Genomic DNA, 14,795 nt, shown 5'->3' with positions numbered 1-14,795 from the left:
CATGACTGGCATTTTCCATTTGGAAACAGACCCTTCAATTATGGGACAATTTCTGAATTATTTCATTGATGTTTTTCTCCTCTCTTCTGTTCTCTGCTGATTATGTATCTTGAGCACCAGCTTTGTTAGTTTCCATGTTCATATATAACCATTTTACCCCCAAGACCTAGTCTCCACAAAGCAGCCACGGTAACCTTCAAAAGGCACATGGCATCAATTTGCCTGCTTAAAATTCTCTAACAGCTTCTTCTTCTTTTTTTTTTTTAAGATTTTATTTATTGGACAGAGAGAGACACAGTGAGAGAGGGAACACCAGCAGGGGGAGTGGGAGAGGGAGAAGCAGGCTTCCCGCCGAGCAGGGAGCCCAATGCGGGACTCGATCCCAGGCCCCTGGGATCACGACCCGAGCCGAGCCGAAGGCAGATGCTTAATGACTGCGCCACCCAGGCACCCCCTCTAACAGCTTCCTATCGCACCATGGTTTGGTTCTAATTTTTATTCTCATTTACAAAGTCCTATATAGTCAGGTCCCTGCATACTTCTCTCTGAACGCGTCCCCCTTGCCAGCATAACCACAGTCTGTTAGGGTATACGTACAACTATGAAATTAAGAACATCTTTAACTGCAATTGCTAGGTTCCAGTCAATCATTAGAAGTCTCCATTTAAAGGAAAACCCAAGGAACAAACACGTGCTGCAAATTCAGTAAATAAGATTTAACTGATAAAATACCTGGTTTCAGTTACTCTATTTTTGGTTCCAATTTTTAGAACTCCGTGTCTGAGGTGCTTCACCTTCCCCTACTTACCCTGTGGGCAGACACTCTTCTAGTCTCTTGTACTGGTAGCCAGAGTTAGGGTTGATCTGGCCGCCCGGGGTGCAGGCTGTGGCCTGGATAGTTAGCTGATGACAGGCACATTTGGACCTGAGTAAGACAGAAGGGTATGACGGCTAGACCTGTGAGACTTTCTTTAGAGGCGGGAAGTACTACAAAAGGACAGGGAGAAGTTAGTGAAAATCTTTTTCTCTCATACACGTAAACGAGAAGGGTAAAGACAGTAAGAACATGACAAGAGTGAGGGTAAGATAGAATGAAACCAAGTGGCAACTGAAAGCACGGTGGAGGGACACAAAGGAAAAGGGGGAGAATCAGAGAAAGAAACAAACACAGGACACGTGTACCCAGGGTCATGCAGTGGGGGCCACATCAGACCCAAGCCTCCCACAGCTTTCATGAAGGCCTTACAGCAGGAGCTCCAGCTGAAGGAGGACGTAAATAGGAAATGAATGGAGTTATAAGGCAAAGGAAACACAAGGATAACAAAGTTGGAGGCAGGGCTAGCAATTACCCTACCAACTCACTTGTCACGGCACCCGTCTTTGCAGTCACAACCGACCAGAAATTCTGGGCCTGTGTTAATGAAAACACCCTTGCCCGGGATTCGTTCCTTACTGTAGGCCACCTGGGGTGGGGGGGTTGTGTCAATCTCATTGACACAGGAGAGGGGAACATCTTCCTTCCCATAAGTGATGTCCAAAATATAGTAAAAAGGTTTATAGGGCTGAAACTTTCGGTCCACAAGAACATATGGATCCAAACAGAACATCTCCAGGAAGAGGAAGTCACAGCCAGTCTCAAAAAGATAGCGTTCGATCTCCTGCATTGTCCGAAGGCAGAGGCCACAGGGTGTCTTATAGATAACATGAAAGCCCATCTTGCGGTTAACTCGGCGGCGGGCCGTCATCCGCCGGAAGTCGTAGAGAAGTGGGACGAGCAGAGGATTCTTGCCCCGGTACTGCGCACTTCTCATAGGTCTGACTCGGGACAGACACGTATAGCTGCACACATGAGGTAAGTAGAAGAGCTTCTCCATGGGGGCGCGGTAGGAGGGCTCTGCTGGGGCCCGCTCCAGCATGCCGTGGAAGGCGGGCGGTGCCACGGGTGCTGGGGGTGCTGGGGGTGCTGCTGGGGCAGAGGCTGTTGAACCTAAAGGTGACCTGCGAAAGACATGCAAGAGATCAGGTAAGGGGGCAACGGGACCTCTCTGCTGCGGAAGGACCCCTGCGGCTGGCTAATGCACTTATCCTTCAAAGAGCTGTGCCCGGGAAGCTACAGAGGACCCAAAGAAGTCATGTTTTTCCTTGCGTTACCACACCTGGACAATGAAGGGCCCTGGTGACTCTTCGCTGACTGAAAACATCTCCACCTCAACAGTATACCTTTTCCTAGCTTTTTTTGCCCGTGAATTATAGAAAAAACAGTCCAGTTTTCTACCAAGGTTTTTCCTCTTTTATGTGTCCTACAGACATCTTGACTAACTCCTGATTCAAGGACAGAGGCAGTAGTAATCTTTCTATTGTACCAAGATGACACCACATTCAATGACAAGTTTTAACAAATGACTTTCTAGTGATTCCATATTTCTAGGCACCTAATTTCTAATTCAATTAATTTTACGCCCTGTTTGTTGGAAATTTCCCAAGTAAAGCTTTCTTTTCGGGGCACCTGGGTGGCTCAGTCGGTTAAATGTTCGACTCCATTTCGGCTCTGGTCATGATTTCAGGATCCTGAGATCAAGCCCCGCATCAGGCTCCTCGCTCAGTGTGGAGTCCACTTGAGATTCTCACTGCCCCTCCCCACAGACAGTGCACGCACACTCTCTCTCTCTCTCAAATAAATAAATCTTAAAAAAAAAAAAAAAAGCTTTCAAGTCCAAACTCCTCACCATTATAACTTCAAGCACCTTGGAACCAAGGAATGTCCCCGTAAGTGACCATTTAGTTTCTGCTGCCATCTCCCCACAGAGAGCCTGGGAGTTTCTCACCTGTACGTCTGGTTGCTGCCAAGTTTCCCAGCAGGGACATTTTCACTGAGTGCAGGAGATGTAGGGGAGGAATGACCAGAGCCCACAGATCCTGGCCGGAAGGATGTGCTCTTTTTGGCTACCTGCTTCCGAGATTGGGCAAGCTGACTTTCCAAGCTGCTAAGAGATCAGACATCATACAGTAAAGGATACAGAAAATGCAATGTGAAAGCAACTAGTAAATAAGAAAGAATATCACTCACTCATTGTCACCTGCCTGTGGGGACAGAGGGGGAGCAGGTGGGGCAGGTGGGACAGGGGGCGCAGGGGGGGCAGGAGGGGCTGCAGGCTGTGGGGGCTCCACTGGCTTGAACTGGGTCCCGGTACCGGTCAGATCCTGGGTGTATTGGACCACAGGGCCTTTGCTCCTCACAGCACCTAGAGGAAAAAGAAAATTGACCACTGAAGATGACAACTGTGTCATGTATATTCATGCACACACCTGATCCTCAATTTACATAATGTACGCAAGCAACAATGGAAACATTCTGAGTAAGTGTTAAAGACTGTTGGTTCTCATTATTTACACCAATGAGTGAAAATACTGGCACTGGCTGGCTTTGACTCAGTAAGGCTTTATCTTCCTTCCTCAAACACGGTTTATGTTAGTAATTAGGTCGTTTTTTAGCAAAAAATTTTAAAAATGCGTTCTTTGATCAACTAACGTTATCAGGAAAAACCAACCAAAAAGTATTCCAGGAACATATAAAAACAAAAGCAGTTTGGGCTTTAAAAAAAATTGACCATGGATAACATACAAAGCAGACAATCTTCACGTGGATAACAGAGGTAACTACTACCACGTTGGCCCCTAACCTAAGCCAGTTGTTTTAGATTTCTATGGGGTTGTTTAGAATGAAGCAGAGCCACTACATGTGCAGGCAGCACCACAAATCCATCGGTACTACTGGCAACAACTCAGGGCACACATCCTGCTTCCAATGAGTCAGCAGTGTCACCCTGGTGAACAAACAGTAGCTAATGTATTACTCTCCTTTGCTGCTTTGTCTGTTTCTTTCCTCCCCTTTGGTGTCCCCTTCAGGACATACCCATATTTGGACGTGTCCGGAGCTGTCCCCCTTGCTTCTTCTCCAATGCAGAGGCTGAGGAAGTCTTCATGCTGAACATGGGCTCTAGCCGTGTAGAGCCTCGATAGATCCATTCACATCTCTTGTCATCCTAGGGGACGGGGAGGAAGGAGGTTGGAGGGAAATGAATTAAAGGCTAGGATCTATCCTCCCATCTGTGGAGAATATGCTTCCATGTGCCTCCTTGAAGGAAACCTCCCTGATGAATCCCAAATTCCTTATGTATTCACATAAACGTATGTTCCAGGCTCCATGACAGCCATCAGGAAAAAATATATATATACATACTCCTTCCTTAAGAAATTACGGGAGAGACAGATGTTCATTACATTGAGTATAAGTGGTATGACACGGGTAAGGCCTTAGGAACAAAGGGCTGAGGACAGCTCAAAGGACTGTAACGTTACGAAAGGCATGAATGGGGAGAAGGGGACGGGTACAGAAGATCCAAGAGTTAAACAGGGCCTTGAAAGATCATCAAGGGGTGCCCCAGTGGCTGTCAATTAAGCATCTGCCTTTGGCTCAGGTCATGACCTGAGTCCCAGGATGGAGCCTCGCATCGCATCGGGCTCCCTCTGCTCCTCCCCGACTCCTGCTTGCACTCTCTTGCTCTCTCTCTCTAAAATAAATAAATCTTAAAAAAAAAAATCATCAAGACCTCTCATTCTTTCATGCCTTCTTTTTGTCTCACTATGCTACCAAATCCCTGACCCTGGACAAATGGAACTGCCTTCTCTGTGCCTACATGCAATGCAGTATTCTGAGAGAGAGAGAAAAACAAACCAACAGGCAAATTAACTCATAATTAAATTTAGGGAATTTATTATTATTATTTTTTAAAGATTTTATGAGAGTGAGTGACCATGTGTGCGCACAAACGGGCTGAGAGTGGAGAGGCAGAGGGAGAGGAAGCAGCAGACCCCTTGCTGAGCAGGGAGCCTGACGTGGGGCTCAATCCCAGGACCCCAAGATCATGACCTGAGTAGAAGGCAGACACTTAACCAACTGAGCCACCCAGGTGCCCCAGGGAATTTATTTTCATAACCATCAGAGAGAAATAAAAACACAAAGTAAAATTTGACCCGAAACAGAACAGATAGGATAAAAAAAGAGGAAAATTATGGAGAACTACAAAATCATCTTCATTACTGCCTCTTATGCTCCCCCATCCCACCCTAACCCTTGCCTCCAAAACTCTGGGGAAGAAACAGTACCAGGAAGAGAATCCTGACTAGGCTGCCGTCCACCTCCTCGACCCGAGACTTCCACCATGTGCCTTCCCACTCAGTCTTGATAAGCTGGCCACTCTTGAGCAGCACCATGGGGCGGTTGGGGTAAGCCGTGATATACTCTTCTATGAAGTCCCGGCAGGAGATGTCCTCTATGTCCTCCCAAGTCTTTTTCACTGTCCCAAGGAAGAAGGGGGGCTGAGAGAGGGCAAGTGGAGCAGGTCTTTTTTTCTTTTTTAAGTAATCTCTACGCCCAATGTGGGGCTTGAACTCATGACCCCAAGATCAAGAGCTGCATACTCTACCAACTTTGCCAGCCAGGCGCCCCAGGGCATGTCTTGATAGGAAAAAATAAATGGTTGGCAAGGAGATGTTGGGCATTTTTCAAGGAGGGAGAGAAAAAATACATGAAGAAAACAAAACCTCAGAAGCAAAACCAAGGCTACCTAAAAGTACTGAACCTAGTGTGTAAATGCACACACAGATCAAGTAAAGAAATACTAACTAAGCAATATGCAAATACAGGTGAGTCCCTTATTTCATAAAAATGGATGTTTTGTTTAGGAAAATTCAAGTGAAAATTCTTGCTAACTTGATATAAATCGAGAGATAAATAAAAAAGATCAGGTGGCATCACGAAATTGATAAAAAAAATTTTGTCCTTCCTTCTCATTCTCTATCAGATTACTTCTCAGGGACCCTGAATGTATTTACTGCCATGTTATGTGGAAAGGGAGCAGTGTTAGTTAACTCTTTTGTAATTAAAAACAACTGCTTTGTAGGAGTCTGTTCTCAAGCCAGAGACACAAGTATAGAAGACACTGTGAAGCCTCCATTTAATTCAGCTTCTGCAGAGAGCACCATGCAGACTACAGATTTACCAAACGTGAGATGAAGGATAAGACTAGGAAAGAAGTAACATCTTCTTAAGCCTAAATCACTCAGAACTGAAATCAAAACACAGCTACAGTAAGAGAGTCCCCCCAAGGTCAGTGATGATCTCCTAGTGTCCCACTCTTTGACTATAAAGATCCAGCACTAGAGATAAGCAAACAGAACTGTATCTTCCAAAAACTGTATCTTCCAAAAGACATTAACCAAACTTACACTCTTTGAGATGGAAGCACCACAAATATCATGGCCGGCTGACATGCCTGGCTCCCTCCCTTTCTTTTCTTTTAATATCAGGGCTTTTCAACGGATTATCTTAAGAAGAAATACAAGGTAGAAGAGGAAATGGATAAAACTCAGGAAGGAAGGAGTGACACTCACGTGGCCGACAAATGGGATAGAGTTCAGACTGTGTAACATAGGAAGCGTAGCCATCATCAAAGAAAATGAGAAACCTGTAAGGAAAGAGTGATGGCAGAAAGATCAGGGGTTATGTTAACATGACCCACAGAATTATCATAGCTTCCACTCATGATCACAAATAGGACACTCCTGGGAAAATGTTCCAGTCTACTACTTCCTTCCTATTACTCTCCCTTCTAAGAGTTAGGATTCTCCCTCAATCTAAGCAACTTACCTCCGCTTTTCCAAAGGCTATTTATTCTTGTTTCACTATCAGACTCCTATTTTGCTAAAACCATTTAGTTTCACCTTCCTTCTATTCCCCTAACCATTAAACAATTTTGACGACTCTCCTCCTAGTTTTCCTCCAAGTTTTCTCCTTGAGAACAAAAGAAAAAAAGGAGGAAGAATCACTCACACGACCCCTGTAGCAAAAAAAAGAGCAAGGGTTTCTGGTCACTGGGGCCTAAACACAAAAGCTAATTGTGAGATCTGGACTATGGTCTGATTAGGGCAGGTGCTTTGCTACTGGCCTCTACTCTCTTTACAATCCTCTGTCCAGGTACCTGAGCTTGTTTTTGACGTTTGGTGTCTCGGCTACAATGCCAGCATAGAGCCAGACCTGATTCCCATCCTTGTATTTGGCCACCACTCGACTGCCCACAAACAGCTTGTCAGCAGGAGGGTGGTAATCATAGGCAATATGGTTCCCCGACAGGAGACTCTTTCCTTTGTTGTCGAATTTCACCTTGTACTTCTTTCCTGGTCCTGAATAAAAGGAAAAGATGAACAAAATTTATAAAACCACCAGTTTCTGTGTAAATCCTGACTGTTACATGAGGACAAAAGGCAAGGCTGTGGGGAGAAGAAATGATCAGCAATGGAGACCTGCAGGTTGCCCTTCCTTAGCTCTTCTAGCTTGAACATACCAACCGTCTGGATGGCAATAAGGGTGCCTTTGTGCCATGTCTTAGTTCTCTTCTTGCCCAGGATGCGCATGCTGACTATCAGGTCACCATCCTTGCTCAGTTCTCCAGACACCTGACTCAAGGTTCCTACGAAAGAAAGCAAAGTCGTTCTAAAGAGATATGGCATAGATCGGGAGAGTGAATGGGAAACTAAGGATGGTATAATATAGTAATTGGGGAAAATGGGGCAATCATTGATCCACTTCTGCTCCTCTCTTGGGCAGACAAAAAACACAGCTGACTCAATTATTTATGCTAATAGGAAATACTTACATAACTGAAATTCACACATAATTCAAGACCATCTCACTTTAAGTATTTCCAACTCCGAATTAACAATATTAATTACACTCATTAAGTATGAAGTAGTATTTATAAAACATTTTCGTGTTGATCTGTTAACAGCCCCACAGGACAGTTTCCCTCGGACCTCTTTATAAAAGTTTGAGTTGCAGGATGGCTGGGAGGCTCAGTCAGTTAAGCACCTGCCTTCGGCTCAGGTCATGATCCCAGGGTCCTGGGATTGAGTCCTGCATCAGGCTCCTTGTTCAGAGGGCCACCTGCTTCTCCCTCTGCCCGCCATTCCCCCTGCTTGTGCTTTCTCTCTCTCTTTCTCTTTCTGGCAAATAAATAAGTAAAATCTTAAAAGAAAAAAAAAGTTTCAGTTGTTCTCTTCTAAACTCCATCAACAAGTAGTCATGAGCACAGAGCTAAAAAGGTATTTGGATAAAGCCACCACACACTGGAAAATCAGCAGACAAAAGGCTTAAGCAGACAAGGAAAACCGTGATGTTTAAAAGAACCCAACAGAGGTGGAAGAAGATTCTGAGATGCTAAAACAAAGCCGTTTACCCATGAAATCTCTGTAGGAATTCACCTCCCATCCCTGCCCCCATCCTCTATACCAAGGTACCTCCAGACCCTAACCTTTATGTAGATCCTGGGAACTGCTCTTCTTGTTGACAGCATCCATGAACTTCTGGACATCCTGAGCTGACTTTCTTAAGGCAGCCATAGCTTCACGGAGCTACAAGAAAGGTGATGAGGGAAACAAGTTTTAAAATAGCATGGGTTAGACTTGAGAATAAGAACTTGTCTTTCAAAAAACAAAACAGAATGAGTTATGGTTGGGAAGGTATGGTTACTTTATCAGGCAAAACTGCCCTTTCTTATAAATCTGGTTCAGAAATCAGCTTTAGGGAACATTCCTTGATTAATCTCACCTAGCCGATCGCTGCCAAATTCTACATTCATACAGCACTTAGTGCATGCATCTCTAAGTAACCTCTGCTGCATCCTTAGAACACCTATTAGAGGCCTGGAACCCACAGGGCTAATTATAGAGTGGATGATTATGTTGATGGCTGAAGTGACAGAATGGTCAGGCCAGAAGTTTCTCCCATCTTCATATTCTTACCTCTCACCTTTACCTTCCCTGTCCCAACTCACCTTCTGGTCTTTGGGAGTTCTGCTCCCAGCATCACCTATGGATGAGAAAAGCTTTGATGAATGTAAGAGACTTACACATAAGAAATTCCAAAAAACCAATAACTAAGCAACTTTTTATTTTCATTGAGGGATTTTATTTGCATGTATTATATATAACTAAGCTACTTAAAAACATTACCATGGAACTATTACTAATAACTACTGGCAACCACATAAAAATATATATGTAAAAGTACTAAATGGTACAGAAAGATACACAGAAAACAGATGACAGTGCTTACCTGAGGATAAAGTACGGTGACAGGTGGTAGTCTATAGGATTTGGGTTTTTTACTGTATATTTAAATTTTTTTTAAAAGATTTTATTTATTTGAGAGAGAGAGAGAGAATGAGAGAGCATGAACAGAGGGTGGGTGGGGCGAGGGGCAGAGAGAGAGGGAGAAGAAGACTCCACACTGAGCATGGAGCCTAACACAGGACTCGATCCCAGGACCCCAGGATCATGACCTGAGCCAAAGGCAGACACTTGAAAGACTGAGCCACCCAGGCGCCCTTGTATATTTAAAATTTTATAACAACAATTTGCTTATGGATTATTTGAATGATTTGAAAAATGAAATGTGGTCAATGAAGCAAAAATGTTTATTCTTGAGTAGCGCTGTCCAACAGAACTTCTTGCTGTGATAATATGCTCGTCAACACTTGTTACTGTCTCTTTTTGAATACAGCCATCCTAATTAATACAAAGGGGTTCTGACTGACATTTCCTTAATGACTAATGATGTCAAGCATCTTTCCATATACTTAGTGGTCATTTACACATCTTATTTGAAAAAATAACTATTCAAATATATTGCCCATTTTTAAACTGGGTTGTCTTTTTATCCTTGAGTTGCAACAGTTCTTTATATATTCTGGAAAATACTAGACCCTTCACATTTCAATGATTTAAATAGCTACAGCTAGATAGTGGTTAACTACTGTATTGGACAATGCAGTTTTAGAGATTTATAACACCTATTTAAAAATGGAGGGTTGCCTGGGTGGCTCAGTCAGTTAAGCGTCTGCCTTCAGCTCAGGTCATGATCCTGGGGTCCTGCGATCAAGCCCCACATTGGGCTCCTTGCTCAGTGGGGACCTTCTACTCCCTCTTCTTCTGCCCCTCCCCCTGCTCTTGCTCACTCTCTCTCTCCCCCCCCTCGAATAAATAAGTCTTAAAAAAAATGGAAAGCAATGGTGGTAATCATTTCACAATATATATGATATATATGGATATATATCAAATCACTGTTTTCACACCTTAAGCCAATACAATGTTGTATGTCAATTATATCTCAATAAAACCGGGAGAAAAAGGCAGCAAAAAAAACCAAAAAACCAAAAATGGAGAGGAACCTGTGTGGCTCAGTGGTTAAGCATCTGCCTTTGGCTCAGGACATGATCCCAGGGCCCTGGGATCGAGCCCCACGTCAGGCCCCCTGCTCAGCGGGGAGCCTGCTTTTCCCTCACCTCCCTGCTCATGCTCTCTCTTGCTATCTCTGTTGCTCTTTCTCTCTCTCTCTCTCTCAAATAAAATCTTAAAAAAAAAAAGAAAAAGGAAAGCAATGTACATGTCCTAAAAAAAAAGTCCATTTAATAAAATAGTTAAATAAACTGTAGTATCTCCAAATGAGGTTCCTAAAGAATCTTTAGTAACATGAGACTGCTAACAACACATTAAGTTTCAGAAGTTAGGATACATAGTAATTTATTTGACACGAACCAAACCTTAGAGAGAATAGAGACACACCCCTATGCATACACACACGTTCCTCAAAGAGCTGTGAATATAGTATACGACTAAATACCTGTTATCTTAGACCTCTACAACTATAAAAGTGCATTTTAAAAGTAAAAATATTCATTTGATAAAAAAATTCAAACATTATAAGAGGACACACAGTAAAACATCAATCTTCCTCAGACTCCTGCTTCTAGTTACTCTCCTCAGAAGCAACCAATGTATCAGTTTCTCTTGCAGCCAAAGATTCTGTAAACATGCATATGTACTTTTCCCCCTCTGCATCCTTTTACTCATATTCAACATGCAGTTTTTATGTTGCTTTTTATCCCCACACTTCAAATACCTAGGGAAAATATTCCCTCTCAGTAATCTATAAATCTGACTCTTTTCCCCCCAATTTTTTACTGTGGTAAAATACTCGTAACATAAAATATATGACCTTAAACCATTGTTAAGCGTACAGTTCAGTAGTATTAAGTACACTGATACCATTGTGCAACCATCAACTTTACTGAAAAATGTTAAGGACTAAATAAATTGTGTTTGTGTAGAAAAATTAAATAGTATGAAATGATCAGCTATCCCTAAATTGATCTTTTAATATTGTCAATAGTTTTTTTTGGCAGGGGGAGCAGGTGAGTGGGGAACATGACAAGCTGATTCTCAAATATATATAAAAGCATGACAGGTAAAAAGAACCAAGACATCCATAAAGAAGAAAACCAAAGGTTACCGGAACTAACAGATGGAAAACTTACAAAGCCCGGTTACACACAATATAGAATTTATGTAAGAAAAAACGACAGAGCAATCAAACAGAATAGAAAGTCCAGAAATAAACCCACAAATATATGAAAATAATTTATGACAAGCAAACAATGTAAATCAGTAAGAAGGGACTCATTTCAGTAAGTGGCACTGGAACATTAATAACCATATGAAAAAAATTCAGATCTTTACCTCAAATACTACACAAAAAATAAATTTCAGTTGGATTAAAGGCAAAGCTATGAAACTTTCAAAGGCAACATAAAAGATCTTTATAATAAAGTCCCAGCGCAGAAAGGCTATAAAAACCGATTATCATAAAAGAAAATGCTAAAATTATAACTTCTGTTAATCAACAAATAACATAAAAAGTAAATATCAATCAGAACCTGCAAATGATGTTTGCAACTCATAACTACAAAGTATTAGTATTTGTGACATATAAAGACTTCCTATGAATCAAGAAAAAGACAAACGATCACTGAACAAAAAGCAAGAACAGACATTTCAAAGAAAAACTAAAGGGGTGCCTGGGTGGCTCAGTCGGTTAAGAGCCTGCCTTTGGCTCAGGTTGTGATCCTGGGGTCCTGGAATTGAGCCCCACGTCGGGCTCCCTGCTTAGCAGGGAGACTGCTTCTCCCTCTCACTCTGTCTGCTGCTCCCCCTCCTTATGCTCTAATATATAAATAAAATCTTTTAAAAATAAAATTAAATTAAAAAACCACAATACCAAGTGTTGTCAAGGATGTGGAGCACAGGACACACTCATCCACTGGTAGTTACGAATATAAATTGGTACAACCACTTTGGAAAGCTGTCTGTTACTTATCCAGTAATGTTAGAATTCCCATACCCTAAGAACTAGCAACTCCAGTCTTACAGCATATACATCCTAAAAACTTAGTAAGACTGCCAAAAGAGAAAGATTCTTGCACACCATAAGAGACTCTTAATGACAGAGAATAAACTGAGGGTTGATGAAGGGAGGTGGGAGGGGGATGGGCCAGATGGGTGATGGGTATTAAAGAGGGCACTCGTGATGAGCACTGGGTGTTTTAAGTGATGAAGCACTGATTTCTACTCCAGAAGTCAACAGTGCACTGTTTGTTAACTAAAAAAATTTAAATTAAAAAATTATAAATAAAGAGAAAGTGGATTAGGAGTCATGTATAAGAATATTTAGAGTATTATTTGAACTGAAAACAAATGAAATGGCAACTGACAGGAGAAGAGATAGAGTGTGTCATATTCACAAGATGGAACAGTATACTGTAGTATTTACTGAACTAAGCATTGCAACATCAGCATGATGTTAAAGAAATGACTGAAAAATGCATATGCTAAGATTCCATTTATACAGTTGAAAAATAGGCACAACTATGGCACTTCTGATAATAGTGATATGAAAAGGATGATTCCCTTAACCAGAAAACAAGTATAAAACTAGAAAGAATTGTGAAAAACAATCAACTCAGGCCACTGGAAATTGACCAAAGGCAAACAACAAATTGAGAAGTATTTGTTCTTGAAAAACGGCTAAAATTCTGGCAAGGAAGGTGAAATCTGTGGAGCTCTTGCCTGGGGCAGGTCCCATCCCTACTCCCTCTCTAGTTGGGTGAGCGGAAACTACAGCTCGACCACTGAGGCGCTAGCCATGACAAGGAGCAGCCGTCAGTCTGAGGCTGCAGTTCTTGTTTAGTGTGAGCAGCAAACCGGTCAGATCCTGGAAATGAGAGCCACAGACAGGCCTAAATAAATTCTCCAGACATTCCTGAGTGACTGCTAAACTATGCCCACGCAGGGAAGACCCAGGAGAGTCAATGGAGACTTGAGAACTAGAAGCAACTCTGAACGCATTCTCCACACCTCTGTAAAACTCACTGGCTTGGGGCACCTGCGTGGCGCAGTCTGTTGAGCGTCTGACGCTTGACTTTGACTCAGGTCAAGATCTCGGGGTCATGGGACCAAGCCCCATGTTGGGCTCTATGTTCACTGCGGAGTCTGCTGAGGTCTCTCTCTCCTCTTCCTTTGCCCCCCACCCTCCCGGCACTCTCTCTAAAATAAATAAATCAATCTTTAAAAAAAACACCACAGAACTTACTGGCTAAACTATGCAAAAATAAGGGGGGAACTGTTAGGAGCCAAGCCATATATATATATGACTATATATACATACATATATATGTGTGTGTGTGTATATGTATACATACATGTATATATACAAACATATACGAATCTGTGGGTGACTGCTAAACTACGCACATACAGAAAAGATCCAAGAAACCCAAAAGAGACAAGAGAACTAAACACAAGTCTGAATGCATTCTCTATACTTCTGTATAACTCAATGGCTGAACTATTTTAAAAAAGGGGGCAACTGTTAGGAGCCAAGCTAATATATAGTTTAAATTTAAAAACCAAGCAGAGACATCAGCTGCACACTAAAGGGAAGAAAGAGTTGGCAGTATAAGAAAAATTACTTAAAAAAGAAAGAATGAAAAAGAAAACAGAGTGGTGCCTGGGTGGCTCAGTTGGTTAAGCGTCTGACTCTTGATTTCGGCTTAGGTCATGATCGCAGGGTCATGAGATTGAGTCCCGCATCAGGCTCCGTGCTGGGCATGAAGCCTGCCTAAGATTCTCTCTCTCAGGGCACCTGGGTGGCTCAGTCGTTAAGCGTCTGCCTTCGGCTCAGGTCATAATCCCGGGGTGGTAGGATCGAGCCCCGCACTGGGCTCCCTGCTTGGCGAGAAGCCTACTTTTCCCTCTCACACTCCCCTTGCTTGTGTTCCCTCTCTCGCTGTCTCTGTCAAATAATTAAATAATATCTTAAAAAAAAAAAAAAAGAAAAAAAAGATTCTCTCTCTCCCTCTGCCTTTCCCCCTCCCACCCGAGAAAGAAAACAGCAACTCTAAATTAAAATTCAGAGTTGCTACATTATCGAAAATGTCCACCTTCCAACAACAAAATATGATGAAATGTTCAAAGAAACAGGAAAGTGCAGCCTATACTCAGGGAAAAAACTGTGGCAACAGAAACTGACTTGCTGCCTGAGCCTAGATACTGGATTTATAAATATGCTCAAAGAGCTAAAAGAAACTACAAAGACTAAAAAAAAGAAAAATATGCTAATACTTAGTAAACAAAAGACCTGACTACAAAAAGAAGCAAATGGACATTCTGGAGTTGCAATTACAAAAACTGCAAAGAAACATTCATTAGAGAAGCTAAAAAAGCAAATTTAAAATGACAGAATAAGTAAACTAGAATATAGATTCCTATATAGAGAAACGCAAAGAGAAGACTGAAGAAAAATGAACAGAGCTTCAGAGACTTATGGGACAATGTGAGGCATT

The 14,795-nt window shown here is 42.3% G+C and overlaps 1 protein-coding gene across 5 annotated transcripts in view; it reads right to left on the bottom strand.

Annotated features, from left to right (window-relative positions):
* The window catches only part of SETDB1 (SET domain bifurcated histone lysine methyltransferase 1), a 31,674-nt gene that overhangs the window by 8,459 nt on the left and 8,420 nt on the right, over window positions 1-14,795 (bottom strand). For 4 of the 5 annotated variants that reach the window (XM_045790600.2, XM_045790599.2, XM_045790598.2 and 1 more), the window contains exons 4-14: window positions 8,892-8,926; window positions 8,370-8,469; window positions 7,404-7,529; window positions 7,041-7,242; window positions 6,454-6,527; window positions 5,167-5,357; window positions 3,914-4,043; window positions 3,068-3,242; window positions 2,826-2,984; window positions 1,363-1,998; window positions 809-925 (exon numbers count right to left, since the gene is read on the bottom strand). In XM_045790600.2, coding sequence (XP_045646556.1) covers window positions 809-925; window positions 1,363-1,998; window positions 2,826-2,984; window positions 3,068-3,242; window positions 3,914-4,043; window positions 5,167-5,357; window positions 6,454-6,527; window positions 7,041-7,242; window positions 7,404-7,529; window positions 8,370-8,469; window positions 8,892-8,926 — 1,945 coding nt within the window. The remainder of the gene's footprint in view (window positions 1-808; window positions 926-1,362; window positions 1,999-2,825; window positions 2,985-3,067; window positions 3,243-3,913; window positions 4,044-5,166; window positions 5,358-6,453; window positions 6,528-7,040; window positions 7,243-7,403; window positions 7,530-8,369; window positions 8,470-8,891; window positions 8,927-14,795) is intronic. The other variant, XM_045790602.2, reaches the window with a different exon arrangement.

Source organism: Ursus americanus, chromosome 12 (genome assembly GCF_024610735.1).
Source record: "Ursus americanus isolate L20-20 chromosome 12, mUrsAme1.1.p, whole genome shotgun sequence".
NCBI classification, from domain to species: Eukaryota; Metazoa; Chordata; class Mammalia; order Carnivora; family Ursidae; genus Ursus; species Ursus americanus.
This window is presented reverse-complemented; position numbering and strand designations above follow the sequence as displayed.